The 17,190-nt window shown below is 34.4% G+C and overlaps 1 protein-coding gene across 5 annotated transcripts in view; it reads left to right on the top strand.

Moving 5' to 3' along the window:
• The window catches only part of Cnc (NFE2 like bZIP transcription factor cap-n-collar), a 168,931-nt gene that overhangs the window by 24,433 nt on the left and 127,308 nt on the right, over positions 1-17,190 (top strand). Inside the window, exon 1 of one of the 5 annotated variants that reach the window (XM_076813025.1) lies at positions 1,508-2,026. The exons of the other annotated variants lie outside the window; for them this stretch is intronic. Within the exon in view, the coding sequence (XP_076669140.1) occupies positions 2,024-2,026 (3 nt within the window). The 5' untranslated portion in view covers positions 1,508-2,023. Of the gene's footprint in view, positions 1-1,507; positions 2,027-17,190 lie in introns of those variants that run through there. 5 annotated transcript variants of the gene reach the window in all.

A 17,190-nucleotide genomic window follows, 5' to 3' on the forward strand; every position in this document is an offset into this window, starting at 1 on the left:
ACAAGAAAACGATACTCGCATTGTTTATGTAAATATGAATAGAAATTCACAAAATAGCAGAAATAAACGTATAGGTAATAAGTCTTCATACCAAATCTACAAATAATTTAAACGTTTAATATAAAAAAACAAGTAATTGTACAATAATTAGTATTTGGTAGGGTTTCCCTTTGATGTTATAATTGCAGCATTGAATTTACTGATACGATGGTACATGTAATATTATTCTATTCCTTGATGAGAGCATTTTTGAAATCAGTTTTAGTTGAAAAATGACGTTCCCTGGTTTACTCGCATACATACGTAATAACGTACGTTGTTCTGGAAGTCTATCAGAAGGTACGAGTAATTTTCTCCTACTCCTTGAATTATTCCCACCGCCTCTTTAACTCGTGGCGATAATTGCCAACTGCCCGCGAAGAAACTCCACGCCGCTACGAATTCCTAGTACCGCAAAAAAAATCGATTCTCACAATTCGCGATGCATACTAATACAATACACATATACACGATATATGTGAGAAATAATTATATTCTCTGCAAAAATTTATTGCAAAGTGAAACATTTATTAACACCAATTGTCACGAATGAATGTTATAATAAAACTGCGAGCCTCATATGAGATTTAACACAGTGTTTAACTGACACCAGAAGTGCCATTAAAATTAGGGCTGGGACTATTCGAATAATTTAATATTCGAATATTTTACAAGTAATCGAATGCTACGAATAAACTTCGAATATTTGAGTATTCGAATGTTATTATTCGAATACTATTCGAATATTTGAGTATTAGAATGTTATTATTCGAATACTATTCGAATATTTGAGTATTCGAATGTTATTATTCGAATATTTGAGTATTCGAATGTTATTATTCGAATATTTGAGTATTCGAATGTTATTATTCGAATACTATTCAAATACTGATGTATTCGAATAGTATGGTGTGAAGTGGGTCAAAATTAGCTTACAAGATTTCATCCTGACAAATGAACCTAAAGAACTTGATATATAATTCACACCATACTATTCAAATACATCAGTATTCGAATACTTAAATATTCGAATAGTATTCGAATAGTATTCGAATTATACTCGAATACTTGGATATTCGAATTATACTCGAATACTTGGATATTCAAATTATATTCGAATACTTGGATATTCGAATTATACTCGAATACTTGGATATTCGAATTATACTCGAATACTTGGATATTCGAATTATACTCGAATACTTGGATATTCGAATTATATTCGCCAAATAATTTCGCAACTGAAGTAGGCATTCGAATACCGAAAAATTCGACAAAGAGTCCAGCCCTAATTGAAATGCATTGCGTTCCCAGCGAAGTGATAGCAGATAATTTTTTTTGGAATTAACTATATGTATATGAGATATCCTCGAACTCCGAAAATTATTTTTCTGTGTACTACTTTCTCCCGTACAAAGTCTGGAAATGATAATCGGCAGTCAAGTTGTGACAGAGAGCAGCATGCTTTTGGCTCGCGGTGAAATTCTTGGCGTTAGCGGTAGTGTGGGTAACGCGGCTCCAATGCCTGCCTATTCCGTACTGGTCGTTATCTCTTCTACACGCACAGAGTAATCTGTCGTAATCGTTGCCGCCGTTCTGGCCGTCGTCATCGAAGTCATTCTCCTTGATTGTATCGTCGTCAACGACGCCGCTTGATCGTCGGTACCGTGAATACGAGCGCGTAAATATCACCGTGGTCGAATTCGGTGTAAAGTTCCTCGCGTCCGGATATTGCCAGTGTTTTCGGCGATTCTCCCGCGGCTTGGTTCTGTGGAGTGTCCCAGTGAGTGAAAACTGTGCGGCTTCGTCGGAATACTACCTGATATAACGGTGACGTATTCACCACGGCGTGTACGCGCGCGGCAGTGTTAATATTTAAGAGGAGATTTTTCCTTGGAGTTTCCACGTGATTCCAAGTGCTCTCGGCTTAAAAAATCCAGCCTGCGATTGTGCACAGAAAGTGACACTGCCAGTATTATTTGACATGGTAAGTCGTTCAAAAATCTGGAAATAATAAGTACCGTTGCGGCTCTTAGGTTAGTTCAGATCGTTTCCTAAGTCTACCCCCGATTAGAGGCAGATTTCGAGATTTGGCGCCCCTAGGCTGGCAAGCGTTTGCCGCCCTTTCCCTGAAATATCATCAGATATTTTAATTTGAAAGAGTTGAGACGATTTTAAAATTAATTCAGTGTAACAACTCACATATAGGTTATTGCTAATTTGCTACATGAAAAAAAGTGAATTGTCTTTAAAGTTGTCTGAGGCCTGGTGTTTAGACATTTTGTTTTAGAACGGAAATCCGTGCTATTATGGTTGATGAAGAAATAAGAAGTTACAGGCGAAAACATTTTCCTAAGTTTTCAATTTCTTTGAATATCTATCTACCTCGGCGAATTTAAAACATTATAAGCGGTAGCGTTTTATTTTTCTTCTTTAGAAGAGTTTAAGAGTCTCTGTTTCTTGTTTACGTAACGCAGTTGTACTATTTATAATTTCTGTTTTTTATGCAAGCGTGTTTTGGAGACATATTTGTTTGTTATTGTTTCGATTTTATTAAATGTAAGTTACGGACTTTTTGGTATCTACTTTTAATTTTATTAAGAAGTATTCTTGGCTGGTGAACTCTTTACGGTCACAAAATTGCGAAAATTCTTTTCATCCTCAAAGCTTATTTTGCTTGAAAAGTACAGAGTATAAAATTGTTTTAACACGTGTCAGTGGTTTATAACCTCGAGTTCTAACGAAAGATCTTCTGTAGAAAGTTAAAGGACGAGGAAGCAAGTAGTATGAAAAGGAAAGGTGTGCGTACATTTGTGCCATCATTTATGCTCTAAATTTTTCGATTATTATCTGTGGTACATTTAACCGTTTGAAATAAATTTCAATTAAATTTGCACTTTCATTCTACAAACTGCAACGATCGGTTTAGGTAAGAAATGCGTTTAAACACGTTTCTGAAATATGAATATTGACGAGTTGTGGGCTTTGCAAAAATATTGCAAAACTATTGAAATTGAGTTTTTGAAATTCCAGTGAAATAAATAAATTTTAGTAAAGACACATCTAGGTATTCAAGAAAAACTTATTTCACTTAAAATACGCTTTATTACTTAGCAATATTTTATTAAGTTTTTCGAAGAATTTTTTCCATTGGATATTATTACTTAAAGACATACAAATATTTATGAATATCAAATTTTACACATGTATTTTATAAAATGTTACTTTTGCGTAGACTCATTAATACCTACTGCAGAATATAGGATATAAAATTAGGCATTAGAAACTTCAAATTGAGTGGCATACATCGGAGTCACCAGTGGTGTAAAATCTTCCATAGCTGCCCAAAAATTATTGTAGGATAATAAAATAGCGTCAAAGAGTGTACCATCATCAAATAACCGGACAGATTCTTCTTATTACGGGCCGTGACCAAGAGCAACCAAAACGTTCGTTGACCTAGAAAATATGAGAGGAGAAGGGACTACCCGACGAAAAATGTCCTCATCGGCGTTCAGTTTTAATGTTAACGCTCTGTATCTGTTAATCCATGGCTTTAAACAAGTACCTACTCGGTTATTGACAACAGAAATTGTGACAGATGGATATATTGAAGAATAATGGAATGATTTTAGCAATTCAAATTTCTTTGACTTTTCAATTCTTTCGCATCGATTGTTTATAACAATTATTATGCCATGTACTTTCGTGCATGCATTTCAAAGATAATTTTCCTGTTCTTACTTCTTTCTTATTGGGAATTTCTAGTTTTTATACGAGATATCAAGCTTGAACTTGACATTCCAGAGTTTATGTACGAGTATAGTACGATCCAAGAGTTTCATTTTGAATTCATTCAGTTAATCTTTAGTCGCTGTTTTTCACATTTCGGAGCGATTTCACGTGGCGCCGTAATAACAGATTTAAAAATATACTTTCCTTTGAGTCTCTTTCTTCCTCTCTGAGTACTACTTCAGACTTGTTGCTTCTCCATCAATTAATACGCGACCGATATTTAATACGCCGCGACTGAAGTCGCTATTTACATTAAATGTTTAAACACAACTTGGAGGGTAACAGCTCACTGTAGAACTTTTCTAAACATTGACGCTCTCTCGAGTAGGATACCTCATCCGTGATCCTTCAGATCGCTACCTTTATCTACAATTATCAATATTGCCGTCGAGATATCGACTTTAAGCTTGTTTGAAAATAAAAAATATATAAAAAAAGTTTTATGTTAAACGATTTTATTAAAAATGTGGTAAAAACTAAATTAAAATGCACTAAAAACTAGAAAATAATTATTTTCTTGTACTTCAATTTTAATGGTGTTAATATCACTTTAAATAAAATCGAGGGGCACGATATTTCAAAACAGAATATGAATCACTTTAATACTTCAACTTCTGGTTGCACATGGTGCCCCACGATTTTATTTAAAGTGATATTAACACCATCAAAATTGAAGTACAAGAAAATAATTATTTTTTAGTGCATTTTAATTTAGTTTTTACTACATTTTTAATAAAATCGATTAACTTACAAATTTTTTTCATATATTTTTTATTTTCTCGTTTTTAGTGTTTGTGGATTTACATTTCACAGAACAGACTTCTTTACAAATATCTTTTATTGCTGTATACAGTTTAACAATTTGCTTAAACGTTGTAGTGCTACAGTCACTAAACAATAATTATTTTCTTGTACTACAATTTCAATGGTGACGTACGAACGCCTGCAAAGATTTAATTTTACTATTCGTACATATATGACGGATCATTTCTCGATAAATTGTGTATTTTCGGTAATCGCGATGCGACTAGCGTCCCGAACGCAGCGGCTTTTTGTCGTTTTCGTAAAGAACGCGAGTGGCTGATTTCAAGTCGTTTGGATTTGTGGTTATATTTATTGATGACTGGGTAATTTTTCCACCCCCACGGGTTAATTTTTTTTTAAATATTGTATTGTCACCCAAACTACGCACGCCTGCAAAGTTTCAGGACAATTGGATAGTTGGAAGTGGGTTAAATTTCAGTTGCCAGATTTGAAGCATACATACATTAAACAAACAAACGTACAAACAGAGTATCGAAGCTGAATAAAATCGTTTAAAAATGGACGCATTCGAGAGTTCGAACCACTGTGCCTTCAATAATATAATTTAAATAATGTAATTTGCATTTCGACCGTAAGAATTGTTCTGATTAGAAGATATGATTCCGGCGCACTGCTTCGATCTGTTAAATAATTAAATAGAAGCTATTTTGCAATTTTGAGAATTTTTACCAAATTCCAACGTTTCGGTCACTGTGCCTTCAACTATTTCGTTTTGGCAGGGCACTAACATTACAGTTTAAATTCTGACTACGTGCTAAAGAATGATCCTGCAATCTGTGCCACGCGTTGATTGCCTTGAGGATCACATAACACAGCGTTGAACTAACAGGGAAAGGTCACAGTAATGGTATCGCTGATTTCATGAAGAAATTTCCTGATGAATGTAAGACGTGTATTCTTACAAGAATGCTTACAGCAATGTAAGTTATTTGTAAACAGAATTTATCTATCAATGATTTGATAAACTGACAGCAATGACTTGCGTCGTCTAATTATACGCATTTGATATTTTGACCTGGCACAACGAATTCAAATTTATTTTACATACCTAGAGCATCGAAAAACTAAGTTTTCCGAATTCAATTCTTGTCAATGTAACTTTAGTCCTCACAAATAAATTTGTACATTTTTGTGCGGGTCAATAAAGCAATAATTATTTCGTTTTAAGTAAAGAATAACTTGTGATTTTTAACCCTCGGTTGTCGCACCTACTTTTTCGAACATCGTTGTCACACTGGGTCAATTTGACCCTGCCAATTTTCAATTAGTTGTCATTTAAAAACTATTCGTTAAATTAAGTCTAAAAGATTCTGAGATAAAGTTTGAACATTGTAGAATATATGCCCATCGTTGAAAGTTGGCATTTAAAGTGTCATCATGCTTAAAAAAAATTGAAGCAATAAGAGTTCTAACAAAAAGTTTTCGATTTAAAAAATTGCAGGGTCAATTTGACCCAGTGTGACAACCAGGTGCTGAAAAACCATTCTAGTAAAAATAAATGCTGGAACTGTGAAAGAAATGGTATAGGTACGCTAAAAATTGCAAAACAATTGCGTCCAGATTCGAAAAAGCATTGAAAGCTATTAGCACTATTTTAAATCGAATTTCGCTAGATTGACCTTTATTCTTCGAAATCAATGCTGTTTCAGGCTATCAACATATTGACGTTGAATATTTTTGTATATAATTCGCATTGGTATCAAAGTTTGGACAGGTGTCTCTTTATTTGTATTCTGAACTTATCGGAAATGTGATTCCTCCAATGTATAATTCTTTACACGATTTTACTTCACAATTTTATACCTTGAATCCAGTATGCATATTTCTCTATTATTTAATAACATTATTAAACACAAAAAAAAGTCAACCATAAGATTTTTCTTTTTGTTTTTACTTTTCAATAAATAAATAAGTACTGAAACACCTGGTCGAACACGTTTTCATAGACAATTTTATTCAGAACTTTGCTGAAGAATATATGTTTCACAACTGGCTACGAAATTATTGGAAAAATCAGTTCTCTTAGCCGTACAAAAACGTTTTTACCCTTCGTTGACACTCTGGGTGTGAGCCACCCATAAGCTGATTTTGACGCTGTACCTTCTATATGTAAAATAAATACCTTCTTTTCAAAGCCGACTTACAAACTATTTTTTCTCTGAAAATACTATATCTGAACAATAACTCTGTAGATTTTTACCTTCTAATATTGGAATTTGTAAAAGTTACAATTTTTTGAAGATTTTCTTCGTGTTTTCTAGACACATAGTAATCTAGATTTTTTTTACAAAAACTGTGATGAAATTTCAATCAAACAACTATTGGAATACATTCTACAGACCTTAAAATTGACCCATGATTTTTTTCATAACGATTGGATTCTTCAGATAAGAATGGCAGTCGTTCAAAAATTGTTCTGGGTGTGAGCCACCCAGGTATGTCAAAGTCAATCGAAAAAATAAGTGTGTCAACGAAGGGTTAAGAACCCTTATTTTAATTTTGAAGTAAATTTGAAATCCTTTGAAATGATACTTGCTGACTGAAACAAGAAATTAATAGAGATTATCAAAGTTATCGCTATGCTCGGTTACCCAAATTTTCTCGAACAAACGTTATTTTACATCTCACGCTTTAATGAGTATGCTCCATTTTCTTTGTACCTGATGAGGATAGAGAAACGATTGTGAGCCATTGTAATCATAAAATGTATTCTCTTTTCGTTTCTCTTTTGACAAAATTGAATTTCATACCAAAACAATTATTTCCTAAACTGTTTGGTAAATTAAAAATAATTATGTATGTCTGTGTATCACATTGGCAATGTATCGTGAAACAATAATGCAATCGTTCTGTTTTAGGGACACTGTCAATAACTATACAAAGAATGATTCGAAGCCGTGTGTCACGTCTCGTGAGCATAGAAACTTACGTACTCCTTCTATGAAGGAACATTACATAACATTTGGGATTAAGTGGCTGTGGTTGTTGTTTGATCTGTACACACGCATATTAGACACGGTAAACGCGGTAGTGCGCAGTAGTAGTTACCCTGTAGTTTTATCACTGATAGTTCAGTGGGCTTGGTATCGATTAAATAAGGTTGTAGGTACATATATGGTTACTGTATCGTAGATAGTGTGTACACAGATAGGGCAATCAAATTGTATATTTTCATCTGTAAATGTTACGCAGTAAGGTATTTAATTTATGAGAGTAAGAAGAATTATATATTATTTCACATAAATTATCTAAATTTGTAATATAATTAAAACATACACTGTTAATTACTTCTATTACAATTTCTTTGATACCTATCAGCTAATTCTAAGAATTATATACCGCGATATTGCGCTATTTTGAATTGATTAAATATTAATCGTGGCATATGGAATGCATATGCACGAATTTCTACTAATTCACTGATTTACAAAAGCGTACCAATTTATGTGTAAAGAATTGCTATTATACTAATTGAAATTGTTTGTTAATAATTTTTTAACAATATAACTTGTTTATTGAAGTAGTATGGTTATTGGTAACCATTAATAGTTTGGTCTGGATTATAAAATAAAGTAGCTGCAACTAGAAAATATTTATTTATCAGATTTAGTCACTTTCATTTGTAAAGAAGTATTATATTTCGTTCTGAATTCTTGCTAATAATAAACTACTTGTAATAAACGGGAAATGAATTTACACAATTATCATCTTTTCGCTGTAAACTACAAAGCAGCAATAACGTTCTAACAAAAGAGAAGCAGTAATACAAATTACAGTGTAATCTCGTGAAATATGAGTGGCAGTAGCTGTTCAGTGCGTGAAGACAGAGACGGCTATTTTTATTCTGACAATATCAGCGCAGATTGGCAATTAAATGGCAAAATATGAGACATCTAAATATTGCAATTAACTGAAATCTGATTTATTAATTCGTGTTAGTACTTTAACAATAACACTTCTGACAATATAGAATTGTTGCGTAGTTTAAAGTGAAAAATATGTTGCGATTATTAAAATTTTTTGTAGCAAGCAACGAACAAAATAGACCTGTAATTAAACGTAACGTATTGAACACAACACAGTATAAGATGCAACTGAAATGTATCTTGTAATTCCGATTTCAAATTAATAAATTTAAACAGGTGTTTTTTTTTTAGCATGGCGTCCAGTTACATCAGAGTTATTGCATGTGCATTATAATTACGGGTGACTTGCTAATTGCCGTAATGTTTACTGTACTGTTATATTTATGGAGATGAAGGAATTATGTACACATAATACCTTGATTGTGAAGATCCGTAATGTCTCCGAAATACGTCTCTTCATAACGGGACAAATTAAAACTAATATTAATGTGTAGATAGTTAATACAATGAAATCATAGCTTTCCTTCTTGGCACACTGTTTCTGTTTGATATTCTAGTTAAACTAGATCAACAGATTTATAATGTCTATCTCTGTAAGGCTTTATTGGATGTAATACAAATTATTCGATGATATTCAAGTGAATTTCATTTTGCAACTTGACTTGCAAACAATTTGTACTTCTTTTAAATGCACTTCAAAATCAAAAATGCGTCCTAATTAGTCCACTTGGGTAAGTCTAGGTGAATCGAGTTTCAATCAGTTCAGGGTAATAGAAACTTTTTGCATCTGTCAGTTCCCGCCAATTTATTCGTTGCTATAAATTTTCACTTTATTGGTGGCTGTCATACAGTGTGGTTCATTTGAGAACGGTGGAATATTTCGTGGGTGAATTGAAGGTATGAGAATAGTGCTCGTACGAAAGTTATTTGCTATGACAGTGTTTCCCAACCTTTTGACAGTCGCGGTAGTTCAGATTAGAATTCTAACTTAATAATATTCAATTATCTTAATACATATTAGGGTGGACCATTTCGTGCAAATAGTTTTTTTTTGTAGGTGGGTATGTAAGCGATTAAGGGCGAATTCCACTTACGCCCAAATCACCCGCAAATCCCGTGGTTGACATGCCAAAATTTGTGAAAATCCCTTAAAATATGGAAGAGAAATTTTCTGAAAGCGCCATTATCGGGAAATGCAGGTTTTTAACTATAAATTACGACTCGAAAACAAGACCATATATTTTATGATATTTATTTCATTACAAAAACGGAAAAATGTTGTGGGCGCGGGCGATTTGCGCGTAAGTGGAGTTCGCTCTAAATTGTGAGCTTTTTTTTATGAAACTTTCGATTTAATCATTCAACATGGATTGTAAAGTTCAAACATGTGCAACTTCATATTCCTGCATGAATTTGTTAAATTCTCATCTTTATGAACAAATTCCACAATTATTAACATTGCAGAGTCAATGTTTTTGTAATTTGTCACTTCATTTCTTTCATAAATAACTACTTTGTGGCGTTGCGACGCTGCAATGGCATGTTACGAACTGTTGGTACATTCCCCGAGGATTCATCTTCTCGAAGTTAAAGAACACATATAAACGTACCGTTTGGTGGGATTCCGTACACATTGCCTGCGTCAGCATCGAATATCATGAGTGGTCCAATAGATGGCGATGAAAGCGTACACGGTATTGCAGTTTTCTGCGCAGAATTTAAGCGCAACGATTTCAGTCTGACATGGGGTTGCCAGCTTTGTTGTGACCTTCCCCAAACTGTAAATATTTCCGGTTCATCTGGTACACGGTTTATAAGATAAAAAATTTTGAATGTTAAATAGCGAACTGAGAGTCGTTTTGCATGATTAATTGTTACGTGATCTCTCCCCTTTGTAATTGTATAATGCATAAGATTTGACAAATGTCGTTGCACCTGTATCCAGAGGCGGATTCAGGAGCCTTTCTTGGAGGGGGCGAAATATGTAAAAGTACATAAGTACATTTTTTATCTTCTTTTACAATATTCAGAATTTGCTTGTAATTTATATTTTAATATCTCCATCTGATACTATAGCCTAAATAATTAAATTTACATTAATTATTTATACAGAATAATACACAATATCATAATATTTTTCTATTTTATTTCTCTTGGGGGCAGGGGGGGGGGCGACCGCCCCTATCACCCCCCTCTGGATCTGCCCCTGCCCAGAAGTCAGTTTTGCCTGAGTAAGTTTTTCCTTTCTTTATAGTATTCTTAGGACGCTGAACGATGTAGAGCTTTTTCATAGTTGGGGCAACTATTAATGAATGATTGCATGCACTCTGATAACTCCTTTTTTATTATTTAAGCTCAAATAGAATTCCCAATAAAGAGTTATAAAGTTGTGCATGAGGTTTACATAATGTTTTACAATTATCTATTTATGGTGCACTATAGTACGTTATATGAAATTCGAAAAACTAAATATATAACTATATTTTTAGGTCGCATTTTTTGAAAAATTTATATATAAGGGAACACGCTACAATATTCGGTTTGTAAAGCAAGGATCTGATATTTAGTGGTGGAAATAGGCCGCGCTTTCTTAATTTTTTTATTAACACTCTGGAAGCAGTGTTTGTAAATAAACATAATGCTAAGTTGTCCTTCGAAGATGTTAGGGATTGAAAATTCTTTAGTCCTATTTCGAATCTGTGCTAAATGGGGAAAGTAAGAATACATCTTTCAAAATATTTCACTATACACATATAAATATTCAAACCTAACTATCTCCAAAGTCACCCCTCAAACCAAAAAGATTTTAATTCACAGTTTGCGTTTATTTATGCAAGAGGAGTAGAATCTTGATCAGTAGTACTAAGAGCTACGATACGTCCTATACGTGCATAACACCGATAGGATCTATATTAAAACTAAACAGATAATCAGAATCGTTCCTTGAAGAAGTCAGCTTCAGTTTGACAAATTGTGGTAGCTTTAAGATAACAGGCAAGATAAAACGCCTCGGCGTAGTAAAGGTGGTCTCGGATCAGGTTGTTGTCAGTGTGTCAAGTCTCGTTCTCTAGAAGGATTCAAAACAGTACCTTAGCAGAACGCATACATCATCGACGTTCGTTCACGATACCATACGCGTATTAATCTTGTTCTCTTACTTATTTTACATCTCTTTCAAGGCGAAAATAGCGAATGTTAGTGTCCCTTGTGAGTGCATTTTGTACCTTAAGTGAATGGATTCAGTTGCAGCATGAATAATTAAAAAGAAGTTTACTTTGATTGATACATTAAAGTAAATAGTGGGTAATCCATGTAAAGACCCGTCAAGGAAATAAATATTCAAAGCAAAGATTCGCGTACGTAATCAAAATATTCATTGAAATAACTGGCAATTAATGATTTGCCTTTTGTTTAATTAATTTTATCGACTTCATGTGGATTGGTACTAGGGTTTGTCGGTTTTAAAATACCGGGTTTAAAAACCTGTTTCTATTTATAAATTTGTAAAATTCGAAAACCGGTTTTAAATTTAAAAAAAAAAACGGTTTTATATACTAGAATTAATATGCACAAATGAATTAATTATTTAATTAAAAACCTTAACATTTTGACTTGAAATCGCCTCGGACACAAGCATATTGTAATAGGTAACAGTTTACAGTAAAACTACTCTTCGTGAGTTCATATTTTCAGAAAAAAAATACTGCAAATGTTAATGCAAATAAGTGATTAAAATGTTTCTATAAAGAAGAATCTAGCAAAAATTCTGATATTTTAAAATGAGAAACATTTTTAAACCTGAAAATATGTAGATATGAGTATTAATTAAAGTGATACATCTGTAAATAAATGATCAGTGGTCATATTTGAATTCTTGCGATAATAATTATCAATAATGACAATTTTGTGAAAAAGTCTAAATGAAGGAAAAGTTAGAAAACAAAGTAGTACGAGCAAAGACAAGAACGCACCACCCTTGACGGGACTTTCTCATTAAATCGCTCAAACAATAGATGATCATTAGCAATTTTTTTTAAAAATTCTACAACATGCAGTAAACAAACTATATGGCCTTTATTTATATGTTATTCAATTTTTTTTCATTTTCGTGTAGTAGTTTGATTTCTATGTGGCGCTCAGTGCACTGCTACTGTACCTATAGGTACTTTTTTTAAAAAAAATCCTAAAGGTATTCCAATATTTTTACGCGATTTGATTAGAATGTCCCCTTAAAAAGTGAAACGTGCGTGGATACATGTACCTCTAAATAATTATAACATATCTATTTCTTATGTGGGAATGCAGATGCAATCGCCCGGTCTGCCGTTTGAGATTTACTAATTTTTAAAGAACTTCTAATTTTTAATTGCTTTTATCTCTGAAACAAAGCCCGAAATTACAACAGGGTTAACGACCTCTTCAATTTCCTTTTACATAAGGAATTTGCGTGCTTTTATTTGTCCTCCAATTTTGGGATACCCTGTATATATGGAAAAAATTTGCCTCGCATTTATATTACTTTCCCTGCATAGTCTATAAAACTCGAAACTTATAAAAACAAACCCAGCTGATTGAAAATTTTCAACCAATAGCTGTACCTACCCTGGAATTACAAGTGGTACCATATAGGAAGCTTTTCAGAGAATAAAATAGCAGCCAACTAGCTGATGAACGGCAAAGAACATGCGATTGTTCTCCAATTCTAAAATTCTATTTATCATGGCAAAATTCTAATGGTCTGGGAACAACAAATTTTACTTTAAACAATACAAAGAGGAGAGGAAGTGCTCAAACAAAAATGACTCCAGTGTTGAGTTTGTGCCAGGCTTTCGTGGGTCGATTTGCTCGATTAGTAAATGTATTTTCGTCCGCTGTGTCATCCAATAATTAATTTCTCTGAAGGTGTGCCTAAAGTTTTTGAAGTGGCTGAAAAATGATGGTTATAAGGGACCACCTTTGGCGGTTCACGAGGAATTCTTGTACGATTACCATAAACACCTTTGCCACCCTCTATCGCGAACAAAGTAGGTAGAATAGTTTTGCGTCCCTTTTCGAGGGCTGAAGAAATGTTACCGTGGTGACTAATGATAGTTTGAAGGAAGGATACCGCGAGAAAGCACAGGGAAGAAAGTCAGGAGCGTACCATACCCCCTCACTACATTCGATCTCCCACAGATCTTTAAAATACATCAGATTTTTATTCAACAAATTCCATTCAAACTCCATTCTGTTCAATTAAATACATAAAATAAATAAATAAATAAATCATTTTGAATAAGTCATACAATATAAAAATAACATGATTGATTTACAATATTCAAACAGACATATATAATTGTTTAACTGAAACTGCAATAAAATTTAATTACAACGTTTACTATCCAAATGCGATTTTTTTTATTACAAAATAGATTGTGGAGCTTATGCATAGGTACCAACATTTCAAATTAGAGTGAACAATATTTTCGCCTAAGTCAGTGTTTCCCAACCTTCTTTGAGTCGCGATCCCCCTTTTTAATTTCAAATAATCTGCGATCCCCACCCCCATATAAGCTAAGGTTAAATTTAATAAGGTAAAAAAAACGCATTAAAAATATATATTTCAGAACATACATCTAACTTAATAATATTAAAAAAAAAACTTTGCGATCCCCAGGTTGGGAATCACTGGTCTAACTGCAGGAGCCGCTGTCCACTAAAGTATCAATTTCGCAGTTTCTTGTTAAAGTTTGTAGAATCCTTCCCTGGACGAACATTTTCGCTGTACGTCAGGCATGTTATCCTCTTCTGCGATAAAACGCAGCGTTTTCCTCTGTCCTCTGTTACGTGAGTGTATAAAAAAAAAGCGAGTACGAGGCAAGCTCTAACTCATTAACGGTAAGGAAACCGTGAGTACCCAGTAATTATGATGACGGGAATAAAGACAGCGACATAATAAATCGCGGTTTGTCGGTGTACAATAATGCAGGCGCTATGTGGCGGAGATGTTATCAGTACGCTGGTGTCTCTTCTGTCAATCGGCCGTCCATCCGATTCCTCCTAGCTGCCGGCCAATCGAACTCTCTGGTGGACTCGCGATTCTCGCCTTAACCTTTCCGCCGTCAGCCATATCCGGCTCGTTAAGATTTTTTTAATCGCCAACTGCAAGCCCGAAACTCGACAAGGTGTTCGCCTGACCGTTGCCACGATACCCGTGCTTGATTCGTATCGGATGCGTTTACAGCCCTTTATAACCGGTGAACTCAAAGGGACGCCGTCTTCATTTGTCAACCACCTCTGCGGCCCTTCTGGATACGCCTTCTATCTATTCTACGATAAGAAAGGGGCCATCATCCCACCCAGACTGACAAGGGGTGGTTACGATCGGGACTTGGGACCTGGAATGCGGATAGGAATGCAAAATGTAGGGATCGATCAGTATAAACAAATTAGAGTGGGAATGATAAACGATGCGAGTGCCAGCGAAATGGAAAATTATTTTTGCAGTGGAAGAGGACGTGGATTCCATGCTGAATGCGGGGATAAACGTTGTAAGTGCCAGAGTAATTTGTTTCAGCTTCCAGGGCTGTCGCAAGATAGAGCCGAGATCATAAGTACTTACCAACGTCGCTGTGATCGAAAAGAAAATACTGAAAAATTCTACTTCTGGGACTTACGTCGTTTATCATTTCAACTTCGCAAATGTCGGGACATTAGCCGCTGATTCGCGGGTGTTTTGGTTTTTATAAAATAAGGGATTCACGCAGGGGAGTTTGTAAAGTTGTCGGATTAGCTAAGTTGTTCTTTAAATTGTCCATCTTGAATGTATATTAATGTATCCTCAGGTTGACGGAGAGAATTTTCCGAAATATTAAGTTAAAACAAAATGGCGGCTATTTAAAGTTGAAATCCTGATTTTTTCGCGTGATTTTTGCAACACCTGGACCATAATATTCTTGTAATTGCCAGGACAAGAATTATCAAATATGCCGTGAGATAAGGTTACGAAAAATTACAGAGACCATTTATCTACCCAGAGTTATTAAACTGAATATCCCATCCTGTGTTTTACTCTGATAATATTATTTATTTTAACATACCTAGGTATTGGGCACAGAGAGTGCTCATTTGAAAAATGCAAGCAAAGATAAGAAATGTGCGAATATATATTATTCAAAGTACCTGCCACGAGGCATAAGTGAATTGACAATGTCGAGAAAGGGATAAGTCCCACTTTTGACGATATTCACATTTTTGCATCTCCCGCTCCTTCAAGCCTTGGCTCGACGTTTCCTTCGGAAAGGCGACAGATCTTTGTGCTCTAAACGGGCCAAAGATTTACGTCCTTCGGAAAGGCGACAGATCTTTGTGCTCTAAACGGGCCAAAGATTTACGTCCCGCCAGGTTTCAAGGATTTTTATGAAGGTTTAGCAAGTTGGCCGACACCAGAGCGTGAAGAATATCCAGAACAGGACATCTGATCTTGATTAGGGGAGAGTCGTGCAGTACCAAAGCTAGTTCTTGCTCGCACTGTTAATTGGCTGCACTTTACATACACAAGCGGATGAATACTATAGTTCTATGTAGGTTACACACTCCGGGCCGTACTTTTTACTTGAATGTTACCAACGTTCTGAGATGTTGAACGTGCACGATTATATTCAGTGTGTAAAAAGTTATTTTTCAGAGCTGACCTCTTGTTTCTCATGTAATTAAATGATTTTGTCGCGTTACGTACACCTGTAGTCGGTTAGTAAATAAATAGCACTACTTAGTTCTGCAATTTTCTTTGAACATTACGCACTGGGACTTCGCATCTTTCCACGCGCTTGTCGTCCAGTACCGACCAAATTTTCTTCTTTTTTCCCTGCAGTTAAAGTTTTTAATCTGCTAGCAACTGAAATTAAATTAAAGGAAGAGAAAATAGTTAAATAGAAAGCAAGAGAGAAAGGAAGTTAGGGGATAGGTTAATAAGACAACAGATGACAACCCAACACAGAAGAAACTAAACTGATGAACTTACTGAGTGGCCTGAGTGCATTATTTGCAAAGAGTCATTTGAAGAACATAGAGTGCAGTGCATCAAATTTTAAGTTGGGCACATGTCGAATGCTTAGATCAAGGAAATATTAATCATTTGTAACGTTTTTGTAAGCATACATTTTTTAATAAAACTCTTCTATTTTAACATGTTAACCTCTTCGACGATGTTGGCGTCAGGTGTAGCACCTGTCTCAGTCATCTGATTGCCAAAAGAAGAAAATTTTCCTAACGTTAAATAATTTACGCTGGGACTGGACCTAAAACTTCAATTTTAGTTTCTATTTATAATAGTTTTTCGTCGATATCAAGAATAATATGAAAAATTTGTCTAATTTTTCATTTTTTTTTTTAAAGTGAACCAATATCAGCGTGAACTATCTAGCTTCAAGAAACTTCTATTTATTTTGCAATCAGATGACTGTGATAGGTGCTACACATCCCGCCAAAAGGAGTTACATCATCGAAGAGGCGGACAAGATTAAACAATAATTAATAAATAATAAGTAGGATCGACATAAAAATAATATTTTCTGCAAGTTTAAAAACGCCTCATTATATCCCAAAAGAGTTTAAACCAATTTGAACAACAGTTTTTATAAAAAAAAAATTAAATATCAGTTACTTTTGGGGCTGTTGAACGAGA

The sequence above is a fragment of the Andrena cerasifolii genome, chromosome 5 (genome assembly GCF_050908995.1).
Source record: "Andrena cerasifolii isolate SP2316 chromosome 5, iyAndCera1_principal, whole genome shotgun sequence".
Lineage (NCBI taxonomy): Eukaryota > Metazoa > Arthropoda > Insecta > Hymenoptera > Andrenidae > Andrena > Andrena cerasifolii.